Source organism: Maylandia zebra, linkage group LG4 (genome assembly GCF_041146795.1).
Source record: "Maylandia zebra isolate NMK-2024a linkage group LG4, Mzebra_GT3a, whole genome shotgun sequence".
NCBI classification, from domain to species: Eukaryota; Metazoa; Chordata; class Actinopteri; order Cichliformes; family Cichlidae; genus Maylandia; species Maylandia zebra.
In genome coordinates this window covers 35,281,865-35,308,496 of record NC_135170.1, presented here as the reverse complement: position 1 = coordinate 35,308,496, position 26,632 = coordinate 35,281,865, and the positions used below count along the sequence as shown (strand labels likewise).

Genomic DNA, 26,632 nt, shown 5'->3' with positions numbered 1-26,632 from the left:
ATTACACATTTGTTTTCCATAAATAATAAAGACATGGAGCTGGAAATCAGAAGAAAGATCTTCTTTACAGAATAAAAAATTATTAATCGGTTTTATTCATCACTCGAGCACATGGGCATTAGTTCGAATAAAAGACAACTTAAATTTGGTGGGAAAGTAAAACTGTTTGCAAAAAAGCAGCTACCTGTGCACAGGTACGTAGTTGTTCATGTTATTCATCTGCAAGTCGTCTGGCAAACATCTTGTCAAGTCTGGGGTACGTATATAATCATAAACAAGTGTACAGTACACACTATGAGTCAGAATTCATGATAAAAATGCTGCGCCTCAAAAATGATATGGCACGCATTACACAACTAGCTTAATTTTCTTGGTAGTGGTACACTAAAGTTACCCTTAGCTTACAGTAAACCTGCCCAAACGTCACCACTGAGCTCTAGATAACCGATTGAGGCAGAATCAAGTCAAAGATTAGCAGGCACAGCTTTAAGCCTGTAAAGTCTTAGAGTCAAAGCTTGTTCACATTCATTTGTGTCCATCACATCATGTCGATCAAGTCAAACTCTCTACAGGAAGAGCTGGAGACAAACGGTGAGGCTGAGGAGATGGAAGAAGACAAAGATGAAGGAATGAGCAGGATGACCCCCGCTGCTTTGTGATACGGGGCGTGAGGTAGTTGTGGTGGTGTTAGAGGCTGGAGACAAGAGGGTCCCCAGCGTCTTCGTCAGAAAGGCATCAAAGGTGCTCACTCTGGTGAAGGTCATGACTGAGCTTCGTCTCGTCCTGGCAGAGGAGCTTGGAGCTGTTAACACGACCGCCTGGAACCAAGAGCCGCCCTGCTTACACATCAGCGGGCCGCCAGAATCACCCTGAACATACGGAAAGGGTCAGTTATTATTATAATCTATAATATTCTACGTATGATGGTTAAAATGCCTTAATCGTAACCATTGAGTATAGGTTGCAATGGAAATATTAAGCCGTCTACACATAATTCACTGTGAGTTTTTGTTTCTCCCGCACGCTGTGAATGTATCATTAATATTATCAGTTGGTGGTTGTAGCTGAGATTCAGAGGTTTCTGTGGATACACACATGCCAATATTTATATAAAGAAACTTGACTGCACAGAGGTTTAAACTGCAGCTAAGCCCCTTTGCGCTTGGCCTCAAGACATATTACATTATTTATCGTGTTTCACAATATAGCCAAAAAATATCACAATATTATATTTTCCTTGTATTGCCCTAGTCAGAGCATTTCAGGATTCATTTTGTTTTGAAGGTGCTCTTCAAATCTGACCACTCAGCTTCCATATTGAAATGGGCACCTAATTTATGTATTTTCTAAACTATAGGTCATCGGGACATAAAATCTACATGTACACAGTCATCAGTCAGAGCTGCTAAAAACACTTTAAAATCTTCCAGCTAAAGGTTTAAACAATTTTAAAGAGTTTTATTCAGTTTCTGAACATTTGGAGAAATCAGAGAACTTTGTTTAAAGCTTTGCTTCTGAAAAGCAGCTAAATCCAAGATCCAGAATAAACAACATGTCAGCAGACAGTGTTATAAGAAGAAGAATCCAGTCATTTACCTGCTGCAGTGCAAACACGTCTGTACAGATGCTCTCACTCGATGATGAGTTCCCACAGTTTACCACCGAGGTCTGAAACTGCTGCATAACTTCCTCAGCTAACATCATGAAAGATAAGAAAATCCTGATGTTTGACTAAAGAAACTGTAAGTGCAGTGGTCCACATGTGTAATCTGAGAGATGGACTGGTGCAGAGTCTGGGCAGAACTCTGTCAGCCTTCATGTTGCTGACTCACCTCCTCCTCTTCCAGGACTCCAACCGGCCGCCCAGCACGCCAAGCCCTCGGCGAAGGTTCTCCCGTTGTCCAAGCAGATGGGCTGGATGTAGTCGGTCAGGGTGGGCTGGGCAGATAGACGGAGGATGGCTATGTTGGTCCCAGTCGTGTTGCTCAGAGTGATATTTGTCACATTCAGCGTCACCTCAAAGGGGTTGGATCCATTTAGCTTCAGACGCCCCAACACGACAGTCCACTCGGACGCTACAGGGGAGCTGTGGGAGGAACGAAGCACACAAACATAAATTTCATCAGCTTCAAACAAGATCTACACCTTTACGCTCAACTTCATGGGACCCAAGTTTTACAGATTTGAACTCGTTATGTCAACCTGTAATGGCTGTGTTAAACCTCCCCACCTTTCTTCAAGCATAATTTGCAAACACAAGCTGGGGAGAAGATGAGCCATATAGAAGGGAGCATTCCTGACATCAGTGTCATCCATGCAGAACTGACATTAAGTCAGCATGAAATACTGACTTAAAGAAATGTAACTGAGGAGTGGGGCTGGAAGTGCAATACAAAGGTGCTTGCTGATTCGTAGCAACTGTGTATAGACTAGTGCTTAATGCATACTTTTGCTCTATTTTGGGCCTAAAACGTAGCCTATGCATGTGGCCCGCATCTATCGTTCATACTCATGTATGGTGGGTCTGAGTTGTTTGGTAATGTTGCTGCTGAAATACTAGCTCTTGATGGAGTTTGTTGATTCTCTTCCTGTAGATTTTGAAAGGGCACTGGGAAGAAAAAGTAACCAGAAATGCATAGGAGAAAACAAAGGTAGCAAACGAGCCAATCACAGTCATTCCAGTCTGAGTGAAAGCATAATCATATTTCTATGGAGGTGTACATCAGGTTATGCTGTAAAATATGATATACCTACAGACTACATTTAACACAGAAGTATAAGTGGTTCTTAGAGCAGGACATCATAAAACACTACCTGTATAATACACTATACCTGGCTAATTTTTCAGGAGACAGACACTATCTCTACTTTCCTCTTTGCTAAAGCATATAGTTAGGGCTGGACCAGGTGACCCTGAATCCTCCCTTAGTTATGCTGCAATAGACATAGGCTGCCGGGGGATTCCCATGATGCATTGAGTTTTTACTTTCCAGTCACCTTTCTCACTTACTATGTATTAACAGACCTCTCTGCATTGAATCATATCTGTTATTAACCTCTGTCTCTCTTCCACAGCATGTCTTCATCCTGTCTTCCTTCTCTCACCCCAACCAATCACAGCAGATGGCCCCGCCCCTCCCTGAGCCTGGTTCTGCTGGAGGTTTCTTCCTGTTAAAAGGCAGTTTTTTCTTCCCAGTGTCATCAAAGTGCTGCTCATAGGGGTCATATGATTGTTGGGTTTTTCTCTGTATGATATATACATATTATATATGTACAATATAAAGCGCCTTGAGGCGACTTTTGTTGTGATTTGGCACTATATAAATAAAATTGAATTGAATTGAATTAATTTATACCATGGATTACTCCAGTGGTTCCCACACTTTTTGTACTAGGCCCCCGTGTGTTTTACAAGAAAACGATTAAAAAAATACAAGTGAACTGCAATAAATTACAGGTAGTAATAAAATAAACTACTAACTCTTTTACGCTATGTCCACACCTACATGGGTATTTTTGAAAATGCAGCTGTTTCATCCACACTCAAACTGTCATGGCATTTTGAGTTTCTTATGTTTTGGTTTGATTTTGTATTATGGGTTATTCTTTATCTCTGTCTTGTTGATTATTATTATTTATAGTCTGTGGTTCTTGTGCCCTCGTGTTTAGTATTGCTTTAGTCTTGTGTTTAGTCTGCGTCTTTGTGAACTGTTTCCTGTATTGTTTACATGAGATGAATTACAGAATGGCAGATAGAGACAAAATACTGTTAATCTGACTATCTTTTTTAAGTTTTACACGCTTACATACACACACGCAGTTACTGTCCCTATATTTAGAAAGGCAGAGGCGTCACGGTGTGATTATTTTACGTGCAGTTGTTTTTTCCTGTGTAATAATGTTCAACGTCTTGATGCATCTCAATCATCCAGGAAAGTAAGTCTCCAAAAGTTGATTCTGTTCATCTGGACGTAGAGTTTTGTGGGAGAAATGTTTCGTCATCATCCAAGTGACTTCTTCAGTCTCAGCTGACTGCAGGTTTCCCCAAATCTTATAAACAGTACATTTGCATCATGACTGAAACCAGCCCACTGAAGGAACAATGGGCTGGGAGGTCAGTTCCTTAATCATAAGTATGCAAATTCTCTCAAAGACCGCTAAGGCCGGAAGTGTGAGGCTTGTGAAATGGGACGGTCTAGCCTCTGTTGCGCTGCCCAGGTTGCCTAGCAACCATGATACTAACAGCTGGAAACGTGTCATACAGCTGTGTTTGACAGAAATGAAGGAGAAAATCTTTTGTTCATTTGTTTGTTTCTACATGAGCTTTGATCATTCTCTGTAGGATTAAGCTCAGCTATTGAACGGCGTATATTTTAAAGTAAAGGCTTTAAAACCAAGTTAGTACAAACGTCACTAATGTCACATGACTTTGCCGACATGTGGCCAACAGTAATGTTCAATGTTCTTCGTTATTAAACATTTGCACATAAATAAGTGACATAATATTCAGCACTTAGTTTACTAAGTTACTCTTTGGGCGCCCCTCATCCGGCGTTTTTTTTTCAGCAAAATTATCCACACCCACCGCTGCGCTATGCATTCTGGGATACGTTGGGCTACGAAGTCTACACCGCCACAGCCTTAAAATTCAGGGAAATGAAGGACGCATTTGAGGGCCGCATTTCGAGCAGCCTTTGAATTGGGACAGCCTTTGTCGCGTCGCTGTGACGTAATCGGCCTTAAAATGCGGCCTTTAAGGCTGCAGACCCTGAATTGGGATACAGCCTATGTGTGTGTGCGTGGTTGTGCTCCGGGCTACAGGCACGTCAGGCCTGTGGATGACTGGCCACGCCCAAGGAGGATGCCACACACCTGCAGCGGATTAGCGTCGGCGGAGGGTATTTGCGGAGAAAGTATTTACGGCTCTCGGTGTTTTGTTTTGCGTGGAAACCAGGTCCAAGTGGCTCTTTGGGTGTTGCTGACCCCTGTCCCAGCCCATTGTTCCTTCAGTGGGCTGGCTTCAGCCATTATGCAAATGTACTGTTTATAAGATTTGGGGAAACCTGCAGTCAGCTGAGACTGAAGAAGTCACTTGGATGAGTGACGAAACATTTCTCCCACAAAGCGCTACGTCCAGATGAACAGAATTAACTTTTGGAGAATAATGTTCAACATTGCTATCAATACATTTTTCAAAAAATGCCTCTGTGCAAAATGGCTTCAAAACATAAACAACTGTGGGATACTGTTTGTCCGTGATTTGAACCGGGGGAACAAATCGTGGCAGGATCAGCCTGATGTTATTTGTATCCCACTGTAACTTTACTGTATAAAGAGCTAACATCTCCAAAATGTCAGGAGTAGTTAGTCGTTACAAGAAGTGTTTGTGAACTAAAAATCAAAAATGTGGGATCCTGTTTGTCTGTGATTTGAAGAGCCCAGCACGTGCTCCCGACGAAGGAAAAACAATTCTGCAGGGGAGACCTACCGTGGCACTTGTGCAGGTGAAGCCAAAGGAAAAATATGCTTCAGCAGATTTTCTAGTCTTTGGCTTAGAATGAAGTTGGTTTGGAAACATATTCAGCGATGCTTCATCTCCTGCTTTGCGTTTGTGTGGGCGCCCCGTCCAAAACCTGTCCATTATGCTAGCAGTGTCCAAGCGTTCTTTTTTTTCCTTTTCATACCGCACCCCCCTGCAATGGCTCTGCACCCCCCTATTCCCCCCCCCCCTTAGGGAGTGGGCCCCACAGTTTGGGAAGCTCTGGATTAGTCTATGCCAGGTAAAAAGTGTCACATTTAACGTGAAGCTGGATTTAAGTAAAAAGTGTTTAAAGTCTCCTCCGCCCCCTCGTAGGGTTTCCCATGGCAAATTGGTCCTGAGTGAGGGACCAGACAAAGAGCGATTCATAAGACCCTTATGAGGAAAACATCCAGGGAACAGTTTACCCTGCCCTGGAGCCAGGCCCCGGGAGGTTGCCCGAGGGCGAGCGTCTGGTGACTGGGCCTTAGTCCATGGGGCGCGGTTGGGCACAGCCCAAAAAAGGGACATTGGCGCATCTTCCTGCAGACCCACCACCCACAGGAGGCACCGTCAGGGTTGGGTGCAATGTGTGCCGGGCGCCGGCCAGGAGCAAAGGCCCTGGCGGTCCGATCCGCGGCTACCAAGACTGGCAATTGGGACATGGAATGTCTCCTCTCTGGTGGGGAAGAAGCCTGAGCTAGTGCGTGAGATTGAGAGGTACCAGATAGATATAGTCAGGCTCACCTCAATGCATGTCCTGGGCTCTGAAACCAGTCTCCTGGAGAGGGGCTGGACTCTGAACCTGAGCGGTGTTTTGTTATTGGACTTAACGAACACCATGTTCGAACATAAGAGTGTCCATAAGTGCACGTGGCACCAGGACACATCTGGTGGTAACCCCTGAACCAAATGGAGGACACCTGAGGTGAGGGGAGCCACCAAACTGAAGGCTTGGTTAGCCTGTGGAACTCTGGAGGCAGCTGATAGGTACCGACAGGCCAAGCAGAATGCGGCGCGGACAGTGGCAGAAGCAAAAACTCGGGTGTGGGAGGAGTTCGGAGAGGCCATGGAAAAAGATTTTTGGACTGCCTCGAAGAGATACTGGCAAACTGTCAAGCGACTCAGAAAGGGAAAGCGGTATTCTACCTGCACTGCGTATAGTGCAGGTGGAGTGCTGCTGACTTCGACTGAGAAAATCGTCAGGCGGTGGAAGGAATACTTCAAGGACCTCCTCAATCCCACTGGCACGTCTTCCGTGGCGGAAGCAGAGTCTGGGGACAAAGGGGATGACCCGCCAATCTCTGGGGGCGAGGTCACTGAGGCAGTTAACTTCTTGGTGGCAGAGCCCCTGGGGTGGACGAGGTCCGCCCCGAGTTCCTGAAGGCTCTGGATGTTGTAGGGCTGTCTTGGTTGAAACGTCTCAATGTTGCGTGGATATCAGTGGCAGTACCCCTTGACTGACACCCACTGGGGTGGTGGTCTCCATCTTTAAAAAAGGGGAACGGAGGGTGTGTTCCAACTCCAGGGGAATCATACTCCTCATCCTCCCTGGGAAAGTCTATGCCAGGGTGCTGGAGAGAAGAGTTCATCCATTAGTCGAACCTCAGCTACAGGAGGAACAATGCGGTTTTTGTCCTAGTTGTGGAACACTGGACCAGCTCTTTATCCTCTCGGCGCATGGGAGTTTGCCAAACCAGTCTACATGTGTTTTGTGGACTTGGAGAAGGCATTCGACCGTGTCCCTCGGGGTGTCCTGTGGGGAGTGCTCTGGGAGTATGGTGTGTCTGGCCCTTTGCTACGGGCCATTTGATCCCTATACGACCGTTGCAAGAGCTTGGTCTGCATAGCCGGCAATAAGTCTGACTCATTCCTGGTGGGTGATGGGCTCCGTCAGGGCTGCCCTTTGTCACCAATTCTGTTCATAATTTTTATGGACATCATCAGTTGTATCATAATCTAACCCATTGGTTCCCAAACCTTTTTGCTGGGCCCCCCTTTGTTTTACGAGAAAACTGTTCGCGGCCCCCCACCACCTAAACATTATTATTTGTATCCCACTGTAACTTTACTGTATAAAGAGCTAACATGTCAGGAGTAGTCAGCAGTAGTAGTCTGGAACCAGAGTCAGGTTCCAGACTCTGGTTAGATCAGAGTCTTCAACCCCAGTGGCAACTCACCTTGAGAAACAGTTGGCGTTGCTCAGCACAGAGTCCAAGGCCACCAGAGTCCCACCACACACATGACTTCCATTCTTCTGCAGGCTCGCCATCCACGGCCATGAGCCAGCTGTCGCCATTGAGGTTCCTCCCAAAATGCCAGAATTCTTCGGAGCTTGTCCACAGAATATCGCTAAAGAGAAAAACCAGAGGCACACACAAAGAAATGTTAAAATCTTTAACTATCATTTCAGGTCAGCAAGTTTAGACTTTATGAAAGCACACAAGTTCATCCTAGGATGGTTTTAGAGGTAAAGAAGCTACTTGGGTGTGAGGTGAAACACTTTTAAAAAAACAAAACATTTTTATTTAATGTTAAAAAATAGCATCTATCACTGGAGAAAATGTGATTTTTGCCTGTGTATACTATCAGTTAAAGTTCTTAGAAAAAATGAATCCCAGTAGTTGGAGACTGACGGTGTTGGAGAGTAATGGAATACATGTACCGGCTTTACATATTTAAAATAAAAAATATGAGTAACTGTATTCCGTTACAGTTACCATTTAAAAAGGTGGTACTAAGAATACAGTTACATTGTTGAAATAAATGGATTACACAGCGGTCTTCTCCTGTTTCATATGTTAGGCTATGCCCTCTTTATTTTTGGTAATTCCACACCAGTGGAAACCTAAACAAAACACGCATTAAGAGGCTCTAATGCCTGGGTCTCAATCTCACGGCCTATGTCACCCCTACTTTACCTTTACTTTTAAGTATTATTCAAAAAAAGCTACGAGCCCGACATGAACCCGACGTATTAGCCAGAGGTCCCTTTACTACGGTTCAGAGCCGTGGACCATATTAGCATACTAGTTTTCTACACGAGATCGCTGCAAAAAGTGCAGCCTTACCTATTGTCCACCATGCTGTTACTCGTTTTATATTAAGATTTAAACATCTAGTTGGTGTTGGTGTGGTGAGTAACCTTCAGTAATAGTAATAAATCTCACAGCAATAGTACACTCATGTAGTTGACATGAGTGTACTATTGCTCTCTCTGCTAGGACTAAGCACTTCACTCTGTTTCAGTTTCAGTTGAAACTGCTTACAGAGCAGAAGTGCAACCGTTAGTGAGAGACTGCTAGCTACTAGCTTAGCATAAACAGGAGGAAAGAGTTGATTGTGGGCTTTAACAAAGGCTGACATCCCACATCAGAGGGTCAGCAGGACAAAATTCCCAGGCATCTACATCAATGAAGGGCTTTCCTGGACTCTGAAACCCACACACCTGGCCGAGAAGGGGCTCAGCACAGCAAGCACTTCCTCAGGAGGTTGAAGTAAGTGAGGAACTCTTCCTCATCCTTGCTGCCTTAGGAGGAATCACTTCCTTAGAAGGCTTTTACCGAAGCACTACTCAGAGCATCCTGATGAGCTGCATCGCACCCTGGTATAGTGGCATGACTGACAATAAGACTGCAACGCAGGGTGATGGCTGAGAGGATCGTCTCAGATGCAAAAACAAGGGCTTCTCCACTGTGAAGGCCCCCTCGCTTCCTTCGTTCATCAGGTTCTTAAATCAAAAAGGCCTCTTTGTGTTTTCTGGTTTTTATTTATTACATTGTCTGTGAAAAATTTCATTTCAATCCAGTGTCTTATAATATGACTGTTATATGACAAAGGAAACTTGTAAACTGAAGTAAACACAACTCGGTATCAGCTGGTTGGAATCAAATAAAATAGTGATCAGTACATTTCTGATTTTAGGTGTGGTGGTTGTTGTAGGATTTGTGGGTTTTGTATTGGTATCCGTGGTGGTAGCTACAAAGGTGATGGTTTTAGGGTTGGTGCTTAACATACGTTTGCTGGTGGTGGTTGGAGGGGTGGTGGTAGTAGGGGTGGTGGTTGGCACTGGTGGCAGTCCTGTGCAGGAGACACTGAGGTCGCTGTTGGTCCCAGTGGACGTGAACGTCATGAAGCCCGGCTGGTTGGAGGAGATCTTGCTGTTGATCCAGGTCTGGTACTGGGATACTCTGGCGTAGACTCCTGGACGATTAGGCAAAGCGCAACCTTCCCCAAAACTGACGACTCCCGCCTGAATCCAGCGACCGTTCTGCTTGCTCACCATTGGACCTCCTGAATCCCCCTTTGAGAGCAGAAACATTTACTGTTAGCTGAGGAGAAGAAACTGTAGAAGATGAAAATGTGCCAAACACAGGTAACAACAATCACCTGACAGGAGTCCTTTCCTCCTGCACTTAACCCGGCACAGATCATGTTGTCAGTGATTCTTCCCACTCCATTGTTACAGTTACACTGCCTGTTTCCCACAACAGGAACCTCCACCTCCATCAGGTTTTGTGGAGAAGGAAGGGGCACTGAAGGGACCCCCCAAAAAAGTCAGGTCAAAGAAACGTGATTGATTAAATGCACTCAAAGGATGGCTCTACCAAACTTAAAAACAAAGTGCAGTCATGTGTGCAAACAAAGACAGTGAGACATGTTTATCTGCTGTGGGTTCTCCTGTGCTGTTCCACTGGCTGACAGTTGGTGGCAGTAAAACACAAAGAAATGTGAAAAAGTGTCACAGTCCCAGGGTTCTTTACCGTAAAGGTTTATTATTAAAGTTTTTGTGGTTTACTGTATTTCTGTTTGTTAATATTATTTGTTTAGTTTGGAGTGTTTCTCTTTGTGTGTTGTGTGTATGTCTGATTCATTGTTAGCTACATCCTGGTGTATTTTGATAATGGTTTTTCTCTGAGACAGAAGTTTTACTTCCTTTGAATCGTTTTCTTGATTACTTTTAGCTGTTCTCCCAGTTGTTTCCTCCCCCCATTTGTAGCCTCAGATCTCCTTTTTGTTGCATCATCACTCATGGTTGTGTGTTTCCTTGTTCCATATATCATTGTCATAATGTGTTTGATAATGATATATATAACTTTTGCATTTGTTAAATTTTAATTCTCTGTGTTTCTTTCTTTTTTAATGCGTCTCCACAGACCTGGACCTTACATAAGAATTTTATTGCTCAATTTATTTCTAAAATGGTACATTATACTCATCATTACTTAAAAAACGATCAGGTGTCTTTATGACCCACCTCCACTTCCTATACTGCCCCAGCCGGTGACCCAGCTGTTAACACCGCTGTAGAAGATGCTGTCTGAAGCTGCCAGGCAGACGGGAGAAATGTAGTTGTTGAAATTCACCGGTGAGGAGAGCTGCAGGAGGCAGATGTCGTTGTCGTTGGTACCAGAGTTGTAGTTTGGATGTTTGATGATCTGTGTTACTGTCCGAGACGCTGCATTGGGATTAGATCCCTGTAGACTCTGAAGGCCCAGATTCACAGTCAGACCGGTTGGAGTACTGCTGAGATCATCAGGAGCGACACGAACAGTGCACAGTTGTTACAATTGTTATAGACGAGAAAACATATATAAAGTTTGACTTCCCACCCTGTTAAATATTTATCCTGTTACCCCCCCTGAGCCCCCAGATTAGCACCTTTCACAGCGTCTTTAAATCATGTTTAGAGTGCAGCTTCAGCCTCATTACTCACGTTTGAAAGCAGTGAGCAGCAGTCAGCACCCACTGACTGTTAATGAGGGATCCTCCACAGAAGTGGGACCCAGATCTTTGCAGACTGACCTGCCAGGGCCAGCTGCCAGCGCGGGCCGCCTGTCCTCCTACAATCCTGGTGTTCAGAGACGCCTTACCACAAACTGAAGACAGACATTAAAACACAGAGTGAGCATTACTGGAGGAGCTGTAAACTCTCAGCACTACAAACTGCTGAGTGAGGACACAGTGATCCTGGAGTCTACAGTTCACTCACAAACTAATATTCATATGAAACTAAAGATTTATTACACAAAGAGGCTTTTTCTTACCATCCAGCTGTGACTCAGACTCTGAAACACAGAAACAAACCATTTTAAAGCAAATAATCTCCATTCATTGTTCTGTGATTAGTTCACTGTCTGTAATAGTAGTGGGAAAGTCTGGTTTGCTAGAAGCAAGAGTGTTAAAAATTAAGCCAAGACTTGCAGTTCCTCTAACATCTACCAGAGTGTGCAATAGTGTTCATATACATAAAAGTGTGTGTGTGTGTGTGTGTGTGTGTGTGTGTGTGTGTGTGTGTGTGTGTGTGTGTGTGTGTGTGTGTCAGACTCAGAGGGAGGAGGGGTTTACTGTGTGACTCAGTAAGATGAAAACACTGACGAGCTGTTGATGATGGTCTCTCACACAGAGAAATACAGGACACACACTGTGTGTTGTACAACTAATCCTTCATGCTTGACCCCAACAGAGTCCTCGCCCTCCATAGTTACTCCATCGTTAATTAGAAAATGGTTTTCTGAGATATTTACTGAGACAGCCTGTTCTGCTTCTGGAGATTCACCTTCCTCATCAATGTTTTGCAATCATAGCGAGATGTGGCGCCATCTCAGGACGTGACCAACTTCCTGCTTATCGTCACGAAGGAAACCTGTCATCACACCTCAGATCATTTGCATTTATCTACAAAAATTCAGAGTTCAAACATCTTTTCAAAACATCTCCTCGGCCTTAATTAATCTCACAAATAGATCATCAGTAACAATCAGCCACAAGAACCTTTACTCCACCACTTCACTAAAAAATGTCAGATTTATGCTAAAAGCTCTACAAACCCGTCAGCTTTGTTTTGCACAGCATTGCAGCATGTTGTTCCATTGTTGTGCTCTCTCACCTTTAGTCTGTTTGTCCTCTGTCATTCTGCTTTTTTTCCATCTCCTTCCCCACCCTGCCAAACCGCCGAGGTAGGTGACTGCCGCACCCTGACCCTGGTCCTCTTAGTTTTTAACTTTACCAGCGTTTTAAAGACCCTACAGTGATCGTTATGGTCTTTACTTTGCAGTTCAAAGTGCCGTAAGGTTACTGTTGTTATTTGGTGTTCTATCAATACACCAAATCAATTTCTAAGTCTGAGTTTAATCTCTTCAACACTTCAATCTGTTAAAATCTTACTACAATTATTATACCTGATGGAGTGACTTCTTCCATTCATGTGTAATAAAAGCATCTTAAGATGACGTCAGGGTGTGAAACTGACAAATTTACTTCCTTTAGTCCACAGGTGTCGAACTCCAGGCCTCGAGGGCCGGTGTCCTGGAGGTTTTAGATGTGTCCTTGATCCAACACAGCTGATTTAAATGGCTAAATGACCTCCTCAACATGTCTTGAAGTTCTCCAGAGGCCTGGTAATGACCTAATCATGTGATTCAGGTGTGTTGACCCAGGGTGAGATCTGAAACCTGCAGGACACCGGGCCTCGAGGCCTGGAGTTCGAGACCCCTGCTTTAGTCTCATGTCTTTGCCTGCAGTTCACATTGAAACTAGTTTATTATTGTTGCATCATCTCCAGAAGCATGGAGTTTAATTTGTGAGAGTATCTTCCAAACCACAAAGTTGAGAATACTTTCAAAGAAAAATCTTTACTAAAGACGTCATGTGACTGCAAGCTCTCTTCTAACTCCATTATCACATCCCAAAACACCCAATATGTACATGTGCTGTAATCAAATCATTCATGTGAATAATAAGCTGTACAGATCAGAATCTCATGTTATGAGAGGCTGTAATGGCTGTCGTGTAATTAATATCCTTAGTATCCCTATTGTTTAATTATATTGTTTTATGTACTTTAATCATGAAGGTTTGTAGAGCAAGACCACTTTTAACTCACAAACTAAGTGGTAAATGGTAAATGGCCTGCATTTGTATAGCGCTTTTCTAGTCTCTAAGGACCCCAAAGCGCTTCACACTACATTCAGTCATTCACACACACATCCACACACTGGTGATGGCAGCTACATTGTAGCCACAGCTGCCCTGGGGCGCACTGACAGAGGCGAGGCTGCCGGACACTGGCGCCACCGGGCCCTCTGACCACCACCAGTAGGCAAACATGGGGTTAGTATCAAGGATATTTGACATGCAGCCCGGAGGCAGCCTGGGATCGAACCACTGACCTTCTGATTAGTGGCTGACCTGCTCTGCCACCTGAGCTACAGACACCCAAGTGCTCACCCAGACTGAAAACAGGAAGTGTAGAGCTGTACAAGTATGTTAATAACTACAGGAAGCCAGATAGAAAAGAAGAACTTTGCCATATAAGCAATGTTTGTATCGAAACTGTGATGTGTAAAGTGCCAAAATAACACCTATATGAGACACAGTTTATGATTCTAATGTTAGAGATCCTGCAACTGTCTGGGCTGTGCAGGGGTCTCTCTCTTCCAGATGATTGAATAAAAAGAAATATAAATGTTTTAACACACTATGAGTCGGTTTTCTCTGTTCTGTCATGGGGACAAAAGAATCGGGGTTAATACTGTACAGCACAAAGGCATCACAGTTCACTAGAACCACAACTAAGGCTGAAAAATACTTATTTCGCAGAACAAACAATAAAACTGAAAAATCTTCGAGTCCAAACACTTGGTTGACATCTACAGGTGACACTGAGCAAAGTATTTGTGCTGCAATACCAGCTCTGAACTTCTTAAATATTACCGCTGATTAATATCACCCATGTCACTGCAATTTTAAAAACTAACTGTGATATGAAACAAAAAAACATTAACATAAAATAAAGGTTAAAAAGTGATTAAAAGTTCAAATAAAATAAAGCAGCTCTAATAACTGTGACACAGACGCTGATTGATGGAGAGCAGTTCAGCCTCTCAGCTGCTTCCAAACCAAACAGATCGTCACATTAATCTGTGTTTAAGCTTTCATCACCAAGATAAAGATGAAGCTAAAGCACAACACCAGTCCTCCTTTTCCTGTCGTGTTACTTCCTGCAGTGTCACTTTAAAGTGAAGCGCTGTGCTCCTGAGTGTTTTCACCCTCTGAGTCGTACCTGATGCAGGTGTGTGCAGAGAGCTCTTACCTTGGGTCAGGAGCATCAGCCCAGCAGCCAAACACATCACTTTGTAGAAAGCCATCGCTGTAAGATCCAAACCTCCAGACCTGCTGAAGCTTAAATAACCTTCCTCTCTCCTCCTCCTCTCTGTCTGCATTAAGCACACCTCTCTCTGACATGCCCAACACCTCACTGCAGCTCACCTGATCTCCCTCACAACAAACACGCTGTAACAGGAATTTCAGCTTTCAGGCATCAGTCTTGAACTTGTTTATTAATGATTTACTTTTTTTTAGATTAATTATCCATTGCACATGAGGAAACCAAAGCCCTGCTACAGACTGAAATATTTTTCCTTTACCTGAGGAGATACCTCAGATATCATTCGTTTGCAGTTTCATCAGAGAAAAATATCCCCTCAGCAGGATTTCATTTACAAAAGTCTGCAGGGAAAGTACGTCCAATTATAGTAAATCTTTCTTTTAAAAATAGGCTGAAGGCGCCTTTAGTCAACATCACAAACGTCACAAAAGAGTATTTTACTACATGACATATAATCTCTTTCATTGGCTGGTTTTCACCTCATTGGAAATTGTCTTCGTGGAAAGTTGGCCACCAAGAACCAATCTTAAAAGGAAACTAGAAGTAAAGGCTGCGGTATGCCAAAATACACAATAAGTGGCAACAGATCTGGTGATGACTCATCAATCAATCATGTATGTACAGAGGTCAGGAGAAAGGTACAACAGTGAGTGTTTATATCCAGAATTCAAAATCCTGCTCCTCACATACAAGCTCTTAAATAATCAGGCCCCATCTTATCTTAATGACCTTGTAGTACCATATCACCCTATTAGAGCGCTTTGCTCTCGCTCTGCAGGCCTACTTGTTGTTCCTAGAGTATTTAAAAGTAGAATGGGAGGCAGAGCCTTCAGTTTTCAAACTGGCTGGTGTCATGGCAGAGTGTATGTCAACCAGATGTGGGCCAGGTCTGGCAATGATGGCACTGTTTATGTTCCTATTTAGTTAGAAGACCCAAATGCCATGTTGCAATACTGTACTGCTATGGTAGCCAATGTTTCAAATGCAGGTTTGACAGGTTTGTGAGTGTACACTTTATCCAAAACCTAGTGAGGGTTTACTCATCTTTGCCATTGGGTGGCTGTAGCTCAGGAGGTAGACCAGCTCACCAACTGGTCAGAAGGTTAGTGGTTCGATCCCTGGCTCTTTCAGTGTGAATGTGTATGAATGTAGTTAGGAAACACTCAGTGTGATTGGGTGAATGTGGCATGTTGTATAGAGCACATTGAGTAATCCGGGAGACTAGAAAAGAAAGAAAACTAGAAACCTATATGAGAGTCAGTCCATTCAATGTCTGAACAGAGTTTTGTCATGTCACTTTTGCATGTTCCAGCACATGTTTTTATTACATCGCTTGATTAAGGTTCACATTTGGCTGATATCTGGGGCCAGAGCTGAAACTGTTCTGGGCCAGCAGTGCGTCTGCAACTGGCCCGTAGCCGCACACAACTTACACATGGTCCACATACCGCTAAGAATGACGGCCCTTTGGTGCCCCAGATCAGGTTTGCCAGAGGTAGTCCACATATGGGCCAGCACAGGACCACCAGTGTGTCTGCAACTGGGCTTGTGCCGTCAGTCTTTGCGGTATGTCGGCCATGTGTAAGCACATTGTGTGGGCCAGATCCGGGCCATGCCAATTTTAATCTGTAGGCTTTCCTTTTTGCTAAACCATATAGTTAGAGCTGGTGACCCTGAATCCTCCCTTAGTTATGCTGCAATAGGTGTAGGGGATTCCCATGATGCACTGTGTTTATACACTTCTGTGCATTGAAACATTACTTATTATTAATATCTGGCTCTTCTACAGCATGTCTTTATCCTGTCTTTCAAATGAAATACTATCGGTCATAGATCGGCCTCTCCGGAGTCCAGACCTCAAATTAGCTGAAGCTAGGGCTGCTCGATTATGGCAAAAATGATAATCACGATTATTTTCACTGAAATTGAGATCTCGATTATTTGACGATATTTATTTAACCCTTTAAGACCTACTATAGAACCAAGTCCGCCAGAGCTTATATTATTTTTTGTACATGCTGTAGTGCCATTTGTGGGAACATTTCAAGTTGATATACATCAATACAACTGTTATAGCCCATATTTTAATAATATGTATGCCTTAAGTCCATAGTAATTACATAAATTGCAAAAAAGTGCAATAAACTACAAAAGAATTGAAAATTGTTTTTGTTTTGTTTTACATATATTTCTACTTGGAGAAATTTAAGAGGCTTATCCCTCAAAACTTTAAATGCAAAAAATAGTTTACAACAACAGGAAATTTATTTTGAGTGTCTTCATAGTTTTATTTTAGAGATACAGCAATTTTTATATACTGCAGGAAAAACAAAAAACAATCCTATGATGCAAATTTGCAAAGAAAACAGCAGGTGCATCAAAATAAACTATTTCCAGCAGTGCAATTCGAGTTCTAAGCATCCCAGAAACTATTCAGAAAAGTCAAACATGACTTATAAAACACCAGTATTGGCTTTTAAGGCCTACAAGTAAAAAACTACATTTTCCGCAAAAATGACGTCACTTCTGGTTTCGGGCAGGAAATGGCAGACATGCGATAGTTCACGCTGACCTCTGTTTCAAATGTAGGAAGTGTTACGAACAGCTGATCGGATCGGCAAAGCTGTTTCTGGAATATTATGTTTTTGTTGCTGCAAGCGCCTTTTATGCAATTTTTGCAAAGCTTTATGTGGAACGAAACCGTGACCGAGGACAAGCTGATGGCATCAGATGTAAGTACAACTCCTCCGGTTTCTTATGCAAAACAAATTATTGCGCTAGCTTACACGGTTCAGGTTCTACAGGGATTTAAAAATAGTTACACAAAACGGAGCGTGCTGCTCTGACCGGCTTTAAAGAGTTAACAATAAAAACGTATTGAATAGTGACTTTAAAAAATAATATAAAATAGTGCAAATACTGATAACAGTGCAAATGTTTGCAATATAAGAAACAAATGAAAAATATAAACATCTGTGTTTAGTGAACTTTGCAGTGTTGCTCTGTGGTGCAGCTACGACACCGTAGCAAAGTTTACACACTATGTCTACTTGATCCACGTCTGACTCCGCCAACCCATAATGTTTCCACACCACTGAAGTTTTTTAACTCTCTTTTCAACCAACGGCAGTCACTCTCCTCTCCAAATAACTTCTGCTTAGCTTCCCGAGCTTCCCTCAGGTCCTCTTAATTGTTGTGACGCGTGTTCAAAATGCAAAGAGGTGCGCTCGATTTGCCACACGGAGCAGCGCGAGAGTAAAGCACGAGGGAGGGGCTAATAATCGGCTCCGCCATTTTTAATGATCGTTGAAAGCCCAGATCGTAATCGAGATTAAAATTCGATTAATTGAGCAGCCCTAGCTGAAGCAGTGTGGCACCATCCTAACAGAGAACAGAACAAAATGCAGAAACATCCAAAGAGCACTGACTGTCCTTCAAGACACCTGGAAAACGGTTCCTGAGGGTCCTCACAGAGCTGACAGGGAGCTCAGAAACAACTTGGTCACACCAAATATTCACATCCATGTCACAACTGTACAAACTCTGCCTATAGTCTGTCATTAAATCATCTATAGCATCTATTTGACATTTTCCTCCATGATAAGAATTAAAAGGAGGTGGCTCAGAACTTTTGCACAGAACTGTACCCTTCAGTTTTTCCACAACCAGCTTTGCAAAGCCAGCAGACATGTCTGAAGGATCAGTGTGGTAATTGTCAGAGGTGTGGACTCGAGTCACATGACTTGGACTCGAGTCAGACTCGAGTCATTAATTTTATGACTTTAGACTTGACTTGAAAAAATGTTGTAAGACTTGTGACTTGACTTGGACTTTTACACCAATGACTTGGGACTTGAATTGGACTTGAACCGGTTTACTTGAAAAGACTTGATATTTTACCCCAAATATAAAATTTAACATGCATATTATATAGAGATTGAAAATGTGACGTCATTCACGGGTAGAACCGCAAAGGATTCTGGGAACTCGTGGCAAGCGGTACTAGCGCACGCAGGCTTTCAATTGAAATCAGTCACACAGCGATAAAAAGAAACACAAAAATGTCAAGAAGCTGTTGTATTATTAACTGCAATAGCCGGTCGCATGACAGCCACGGGAAGCCGACGGGTAAAGAGATCGGTTGTTATCGGATTACGTCGTTGAAGAGAAATTGTTCGAGCCATGTTTCCGAAGTAACAAAGAGGCGACTGGATTGCAGCCATTCAAAGATCAAATATAACGTCCCAGAACACTCCAGCTCACAGGTTAGTCTGCTCCAAGCATTTACACGAAGGTCAGTCTGCTGTTGTAGTTAATGAGTCATTTTTCTTAACATAATTGGTGATATAGGTTACAAGCAAGTCTGGCGCTGAACAGAAATTGTCGCGCTATGCTCCTTTATTTATTGTGTTTATTGTGCATAAATAGTGAATTGTCCTGACACAATATTGCGTTTCGCTTCTGTTATTATGGTACATTGACAAAAACATATACTTTTATTCACAGGATAAAACAGGTTTTTTGTATCACTAATTGCCCAGTACGATTACAGCATACAATATTGTTGTCACTGCTACATTTCTGTGATGCTACCAGAAATTATTTCCACTGCTAATTAATTACCGTTGAGCTCAAAGGTCCTATTAATAAACGGTTAAGGAATGTGTATTTATGAGGACGATTTGTGAGACTGGTAAACTTATGATACGTACGATGGTCTTTACTTTCTACACGGTGCATTTCAAGGTCCTGTACCCATCCGTCGGTAAACTGTACCTGGGCTTGTTGCAGTGACCTGAAGTTACTAAACTTCATGAGTGTATGCGCTCACTCCAAGAACCGTATAATTATAAATATGCATATAAATATGCTAAGATGAGATAGCTGACTTCATCTAACTAGCAAATGTTGTCCAGGCTACGTTGGTGATACAGTTTTTTTTTAATGTGTATGATATTTTTGTCATGCGATTTTAAAGCCGGTCCTACAACCGCATCCAAGAATAACATGCAGCTTATCTCAGAACTGTCGGTGAAAATTATTCTTGGAGCTAAGTTTAATTGAGCTGCATTTTAAAGAGGTGCAATTTCACAATTTGTGTATATTTTCTAAGTTCACTATTTTGTCATGTGTTGAGAAAAACACAGATTTTAAAATTACATGGTCTAATATTTACATTTAGCATAACTGCAACATTATTTTTTCTTTTTTTTTTTTTAAAGACTCGAAAGGACTTGAAATTCAAAGTTTCAGACTTGTGACTTGACTCGGACTTTTACACCAGTGACTTGAGACTCGACTCTGACTTGCCTGACATTACTTGAGACTTGACTTGAGACTTGAGGATAAAGACTTGAGACTTACTTGAGACTTGCAAAACAATGACTTGGTCCCACCTCTGGTAATTGTATTTTTAATGGTACATTTCAAATACTCAACGCTGCTTCACTTGTAATGTGGTTTAATGACATGAGGACATTTCCAGTTAGGTTAAAACCAGCTGAGTTGATTCTTCATCCATCTTTTGTGTATTCACTCAGTGAAACAGTAAATAAACAGTGACGGCTGGCAGAACATTTAAGTACATGTCCCAAATACTTCCCGGGCCCTCAGGTGATCTGCACAAAAACAACAACCATTGCTGTGTCACCGGGTGAATCTCACCTGTCCACATTCCTGGAGACTGTCATGATCTCACAGAGCACACAGAGGTGTGGCGTGGATAAATAAAGACGAGGAGGTGAGTACATGACACAAATCAGTGGTGCAAATTGAAAACCTACTTCACCTGAAACATTAAAAAGTGCAAACTGTTGTGAGGTCGTTGTTGTCATTTATACCAGTGCAGGCCAGATTGTTGGAGATTATTTTACCTGATGTGTTGCTTTTGCACAATAAAGGGAACATTTGTATAAAACATTTTAATATTGTAACCAGTTTGTTTGTGCAGGTGTGTGTAGTGCCACTGCCAATTATCTGCTACAAATAGTTGATTAACTTATTTTGGAAAAATATGATATGAAACTTTACCTCGTGTTTGATCACTACCGATCGACAATGTATTTGAAAAACTGTGGTTAATCATCCTGAATCGCTGAGACGCTACAATAGGTCATCCAACTGTCTTTGAAGGAAACATTTTAATTTTGAATTTCAGTCAAGCTGCATTTTTCAAAAAAAAAAAAAGTGTCAAAGGACTGAACTATTTTGCTCGTAGCATAGTAATATTAAATGCAAGGCACTCTATGCATAGCATGGGAATTGGGGCCTGAACCCCCCAAAAGGCTTACTCATAGTGTTCCCGTGTACAGCATTCAGGTTTTTCTGATGCTTCAGAAAATTTGAGAACAGTTATCAAATCAGATTTATGCAATGGAGGATTGTTTTTAATTAATAATGTCAAAATTTGAAGTAAGTAACCAAAGGTGGTAATATTCATCTACATTACAAGAACATCCAAACTGCACAGCTCATATATGAGGAAACTGTCCTACAAACTCAGTGGTTGAAAGTCCGTTGACCCGCTCTTTAGAGCTGACTGACATTCTTACAGACATTTTTGTGTGTCTCCTTCAGTCGTCTGTGCCTCCATCCTTCCAGTCCACCGCCACCGTGCCCCTCCCTAACAAAAACTACATAACCTGCTGATCACTCTGCTCTTTAATCCTGATGGCAGGAATGGAAATCGGAAAAGTTTTTCCATCATACCCTTTTAACAGACGATGCAAATCATTAAGGAAGCAGCTTCTGTTTGTGCTGTAGGACTCACCCAGAGATAATAATCACAGATATACCACACATCTGCTCTGTGAATGAAGCCAATGCATTTGCATCCTTCATTTTACTGCGCTGGCAGTGGGACCGACACTGTGGGGAGTGTCAACAATAAGCCTGCTGCTTGCTCAGGAATAAACTGGTCAAACTGCATCAGGTTGCTCTGAATGAACTTTAGTCAGAGTCTCAGTACACAGAGGTTTTAGAACAAGTGAAACACTGAAATTTCCACTAAGCACCAAGCACAACACGACCGTATTGTCGAAACTAAGTCTCTTTAATTTACAATCCTGAAGGGAATCCGATAACAATCTGAAAACAATAGAAACCACAATAGAAAATACTTCAGGGTGAGTCAGCAGAAAAAACATTTAGCTGTTTGCTGAGGGAGTTTTCATGTTTAACTAGGCGCTATCATAGCCAAAAAAAGATGAAGGAAAGACTTTCTGATCAGGGTCAGTTAACCTTCAGTGATCTCAGTCTTTCCACAAACCATTGAATCCATTTCAGCTCCTTTTACCAGAGTGACAACAAGGAAATAGTTTAGCAGCCTGTTCGGGCTGCTCAGGTAGTCCATCTAATGAACCTTCACAATAGTGATGTGCCGGTCGCGAACGAAACGGCTCGTAGAGCCGACTCTTTGAAGTGAACGACGTGAGCCGGCTGCTTTTTTTCTTTCTCTCACTCTCTCTCTCCCCACCTGCAGGTGGTTACATGTGGTTAAAATGATTCAAATTCAGTAAGTATACACGTTTTTCATATAAATATAGTCTAGAACTTAATTATTGTCTGTAGCCCACATACACTTTAGTTACATAAAACATGTGCGTTTTGATGTTATGTACTGTACAGCCTGTATAATAAATAAATATGTAGCCCAATAAGTATAAAATCCAGAAAGCTACACAACATGGGGCGCTTCATTTACAAACACAAGTCTAACTTGAGTTTCACTGTTTTGTTAGAAAACAGTCACATTGTTACAGCTTAAATTACACAAAATGTTCAGAAATCTGCACTGTCATGAACAAAAATTTAAACCAAATTTTTCATGATTTGTTGGATGAACCCTGAGGTCTGAAATACAACCGGCCATTTTTGACTCCTTTTGAGTTTACGTTTGTATTTCACCCTCAGATTGTTTCAGTTTATTTTTTTCCCCTTGCCTTGTTTGGTATCTTTTCAGCTCAACTGAATTTAGTTGTTTTTTCACTGACATACTGCATTAGTATTACTGATCTGAAATCACACTTAAAATCCTAGTAGTATTTTTTACTGTAAAAAAACCAGACCTGTTGAGTAAATTTTTATAACTTGAAATGCAAATATAAATTGTACATTTTGTGTCATGATCCTGGGCCGTGTTGGCCCAGCATTCTTAGTTTTCGTGTATTTTTGTATTTTGTTCTTTATTTAGGCCATGGTTCCTGGGTTGCTCTGTTAAGTTGTTCCTTATTTGATTTCCCCTCGTGACTTTTACCCCCGTGTGCCCCTCTGTGTATCTGTGAGCCCTCGTCTCCCCTCCTTGTGTTTCATTCAATGTTTTCCCCAGCACGCTATGCCTGTGCGCTCTCTCTCCTCCAGTCTGCACCTCTGTGTACTTCCTGTTTTACTTTGATAGTCTCCCATCAGTGTTGTGTTACTCCTGCCGTGTCTCGTTATGATTATCTGTGTCAGCTGTGTTCCCCGTGTGCTCCCACTTCCCTCGTTAACCCTCTGTGTATTTGTATGTGAATGTCTCCCTCAATTCAGTGTCGCGTTGTCAACGTCTCCTCCCCGAACCTGTGTGCCTTTCTGTGTTCCCCCAGTCCTTAGTTTAGTTTTGCCAGTTTAGTTCTGTTTCTTTGTAAGGCCTGCAATAAAGCAGTGATTTTGAGTTCAGCTCCTGTCTCCGTGAGTTTTGTGCTTGGGTCCTCATCTGCCTTCACACAGCTAGTTCATGACATTTTGTAAACATACACAACTATTTATCTAAAAATGCAGCCAATACACCTGCTGTTTTTTTTTTCCATTTTCTACAACCATTTAAAAATATTACTAAAACTAAAATGAGAGAACAATTAGGTGTCGCAATAAGATACCCCACAAATGATGTGTGCCAGTAAAAAAAAAAAGAAAAGTTTGTCCACCAAAAGACAGAGGAGAACAGCACAGGGACAAACCTGCAGGCCTGACAACAGGAGGTGTATCCAGTGTTGCCAACTTAGTGACTTTGTCGCTATATTTAGCCAGTTTTCAGACCCCTTAGCGACTTTTTTTCTAAAAAGCGACTAGCGACAAATCTGGCGACTTTTTCTGCTATTATTGGAGACTTATTTATGACGACTTTTTGACGTAAAAGCGCGGATCGCTCTTACTCTCAACAAGCAGCGGTGCTGCGGTGGGCACCTCACCCGTGCCAAAGCGCTCCCAGGTGGAGGACAGTCCTCCCCCAGCTGCTATCAGGGCAGGAGATGTTCACACCTGTGCGTCCAAACGGCAAATGAATCGCGCATGAGCGAAGCTGCTGCTCCGCACTGACTGTAACGCAGTCAGTACTTCTTTTACTCTTATGCTGTTTTGTGGATCACAAGGTTTAAAACTACTTATAAACACACACACACAAAGTAACTCTCCCAGAGTGCCAATTTCGGGTCATTTTTGCCCGTCCAGGCCCGGGTAAACGAGCAGTGTTGGAATTGTGACATTAAAAAACAATAATTGCTAAAAGAAATTTAATTTGTGGTTCTAAATAAATTCAAACTGCATTTAGGACGTTTTTACTCACTTTATGTCTCTTCCACGATGTTATTTCTCTCTCCAACAACATAGGTTACAATTACATTAGCATGACCAATTATGCAAATTAGGCGATGACATCATTTGGCGACTTCTAGCGACTTTTAGGACAACCAATAGCGATTTTCCTTACTGAGGAGTTGGCAACACTGGGTGTATCACTCCGCTGGTTTTCGTTACAGCGTTTACACTGCAATATGCCTTTGCTAGAAACACTGACATAAGACAGGAACATGAACCTTCAGAGTAAAACAGGAAACAAGACACCACTAAACAAAAACGCAGACACGACACAGAGACAGACTAGACACTGAACTAAACTTGCAATAAACATGAGAACACAAAAACCTACGAACTAATCCCTAAACAAGAATAACTGAAAGATAGAGTCATAATCATCATTATCATCATAATAAGAAAAGAATCCAAAATGCAAAAACACACCAAAACATAACAACTCAAAATACTGGGTCAAACTGACCCAGAACCCAGAACCTGTCATATACAAAACTGGGGTGGCACTTAGGGGGGGCAAGGGATCATTTTAGGGTGGAACTTGCCACCCCATGCCACCCTTCTAGATCCGCCCCTGGCTAATGCCAAGACTTTAAAATCTGAAGTCCAGTAATCTATGAGTAATTGTGCAGTCTGTATGGCCATCTTTTGGTTTTGGTGAGCCTCCAGGGGGCGCTAGAGGAACTCCAGATTGTTGCCTTTGTTCCGTTTTTCCACTCTGGTTGTTTATGTAGTCGTTCATCTGTTGTTTTACCTCTAATATCAGACTGGTTTTACCACCTTTCCAGAAGATCATTTACATACCATGCGTGAGTGAGTGAGTGAGTGACTCACCCTGATTAAAACACGTTTATCTCACAAACAGAAACCACACAGACACACACTGCATGTCGTACCACTAATACTACGCCTGTATTACCTGACAGGATGTTATAAGTATGCAGTAAGTGTGTGAGCTCACTATCAGATGTGCATTCGGTGCATTTGTGCTCAAACATTCAGCTCAGCACAAGAAGAAAATAACACTAAAGTTCTGGGTTCAGTCTCTGACCCACTTCCTGCTCTGAGCTGTGATGAAGGAAACCCGTCATCACACCTTCAACCATCAGTTTATTACCTGACAGATGACAAATTATACTAAATAATTATTTAGTTCCAACATCTTTTCATAACATCTCATGAATGAATAACTAATAATAATCATCCACGAGAACCTTTGTTTCTCCACGTCTGTCATAAAAACTTCTTCTTCAAAATATATATTAAAGTTATGTTTACTGATCATTGTGAATTTTAACTGAACACATCAAATTCGTATTAAAGAAACGATTTCTTTAATGTAAAGGTTATTTTCCTGCAGTGTCACTTTAAAGTGGAGCTTTAAAGTGACTCTATTTTATTCTACTGTATATAGTATATTATTTTATTCTATTCTGTACAGCTGTGTACTGTATTTATTCTTATTGTATTCTAATTTTTGCGTCATAACTTTTGCACTGTCCACTTCCTGCTGTGACAAAACAAATTTCCCACGTGTGGGACTAATAAAGGTTATCTTATCTTATCTTATCTTATCTTTCGGTTTGCAGTAAAACACACCTTTCTCAAACACCTGTCTGACGACACGCCCAACACCTCACTGCAGGTTACCAGACCTGCTTCACATTACAATCATCAAATTAAACAGGAACTTTTTAATCATTTTTCTCAGATTACTCATTAATTTAACACCAGGAAACAAAAGTCTGCCCTGCTGTGTCAAATAAAAGTTATTTAAAGGTTTCACAGTATTGACTGATGTGTACAGGTGTAAGAAGGGGCGAGCTGAGCAGCAGCGTTTGTATTGAAGTGAAATGCATTAACTCGACCAAAAACTACATAAATAAATCCTGTTGCTGACGATCATTGAGATATTTAAAAAGTGGTTTTGTTTTTTTGTTGGAAACATTTAGAGATGTTTGAATCTGTGACAACAGGCGCGAAAGAGTGATGATCTAAACTGGAGGGTTTCACAAACACACTGCCAGTGCAGTGGAAACATACCTGGATTGAAACAACACAGTAGAGCACTATCAGGCATGGATGGGCCTCCCCAGAGCCAGAAGCTCAACATCACTGAAGCAGTGTGGGATCATCCTGACAGAGACCAGAACAAAAAGAAGAAACATCCAAAGAAGAGACCTGAATGTCCTTCAAGATGAAGAAGAAAGTAGAGAAAGCTCAGACTGTGCTGAGAATAAAGGCGCTCACACCAAACGAGCTCGTTAGAGTCGTACAAACTCTGTTTGACCCATCAATAAATCGCTGCACATGGTTCACATTTTACTAGAAAAACAGAAAGAAATGAGGCTCAAAACTTTTGCTCATCACTGTACAGT

The 26,632-nt window shown here is 42.1% G+C and overlaps 1 protein-coding gene across 4 annotated transcripts; it reads right to left on the bottom strand.

The window, feature by feature from the left end:
• Window positions 1-74: 74 nt before the first annotated feature.
• Window positions 75-26,632, bottom strand: LOC101485647 (transmembrane protease serine 9). Of its 4 annotated transcripts, none has more exons than XM_076883474.1 (10): window positions 26,298-26,632; window positions 11,566-11,586; window positions 11,235-11,397; window positions 10,776-11,044; window positions 9,908-10,053; window positions 9,536-9,821; window positions 7,699-7,870; window positions 1,833-2,086; window positions 1,597-1,694; window positions 75-869 (listed from the first exon to the last, which is right to left on the bottom strand). In XM_076883474.1, the coding sequence occupies exons 1-10, from the start codon at window positions 26,365-26,367 to the stop codon at window positions 567-569; spliced, it is 1,782 nt and encodes a 593-aa protein (XP_076739589.1). In that variant the 5' UTR covers window positions 26,368-26,632; the 3' UTR covers window positions 75-566. The 4 variants fall into 4 exon arrangements, with proteins under 4 accessions (XP_076739589.1, XP_076739588.1, XP_014263302.3 ...); XM_076883473.1 differs by lacking the exon at window positions 26,298-26,632 and adding an exon at window positions 14,613-14,715; XM_014407816.3 differs by lacking the exon at window positions 26,298-26,632 and adding an exon at window positions 14,613-14,715 and having other exon boundaries at window positions 10,776-11,041.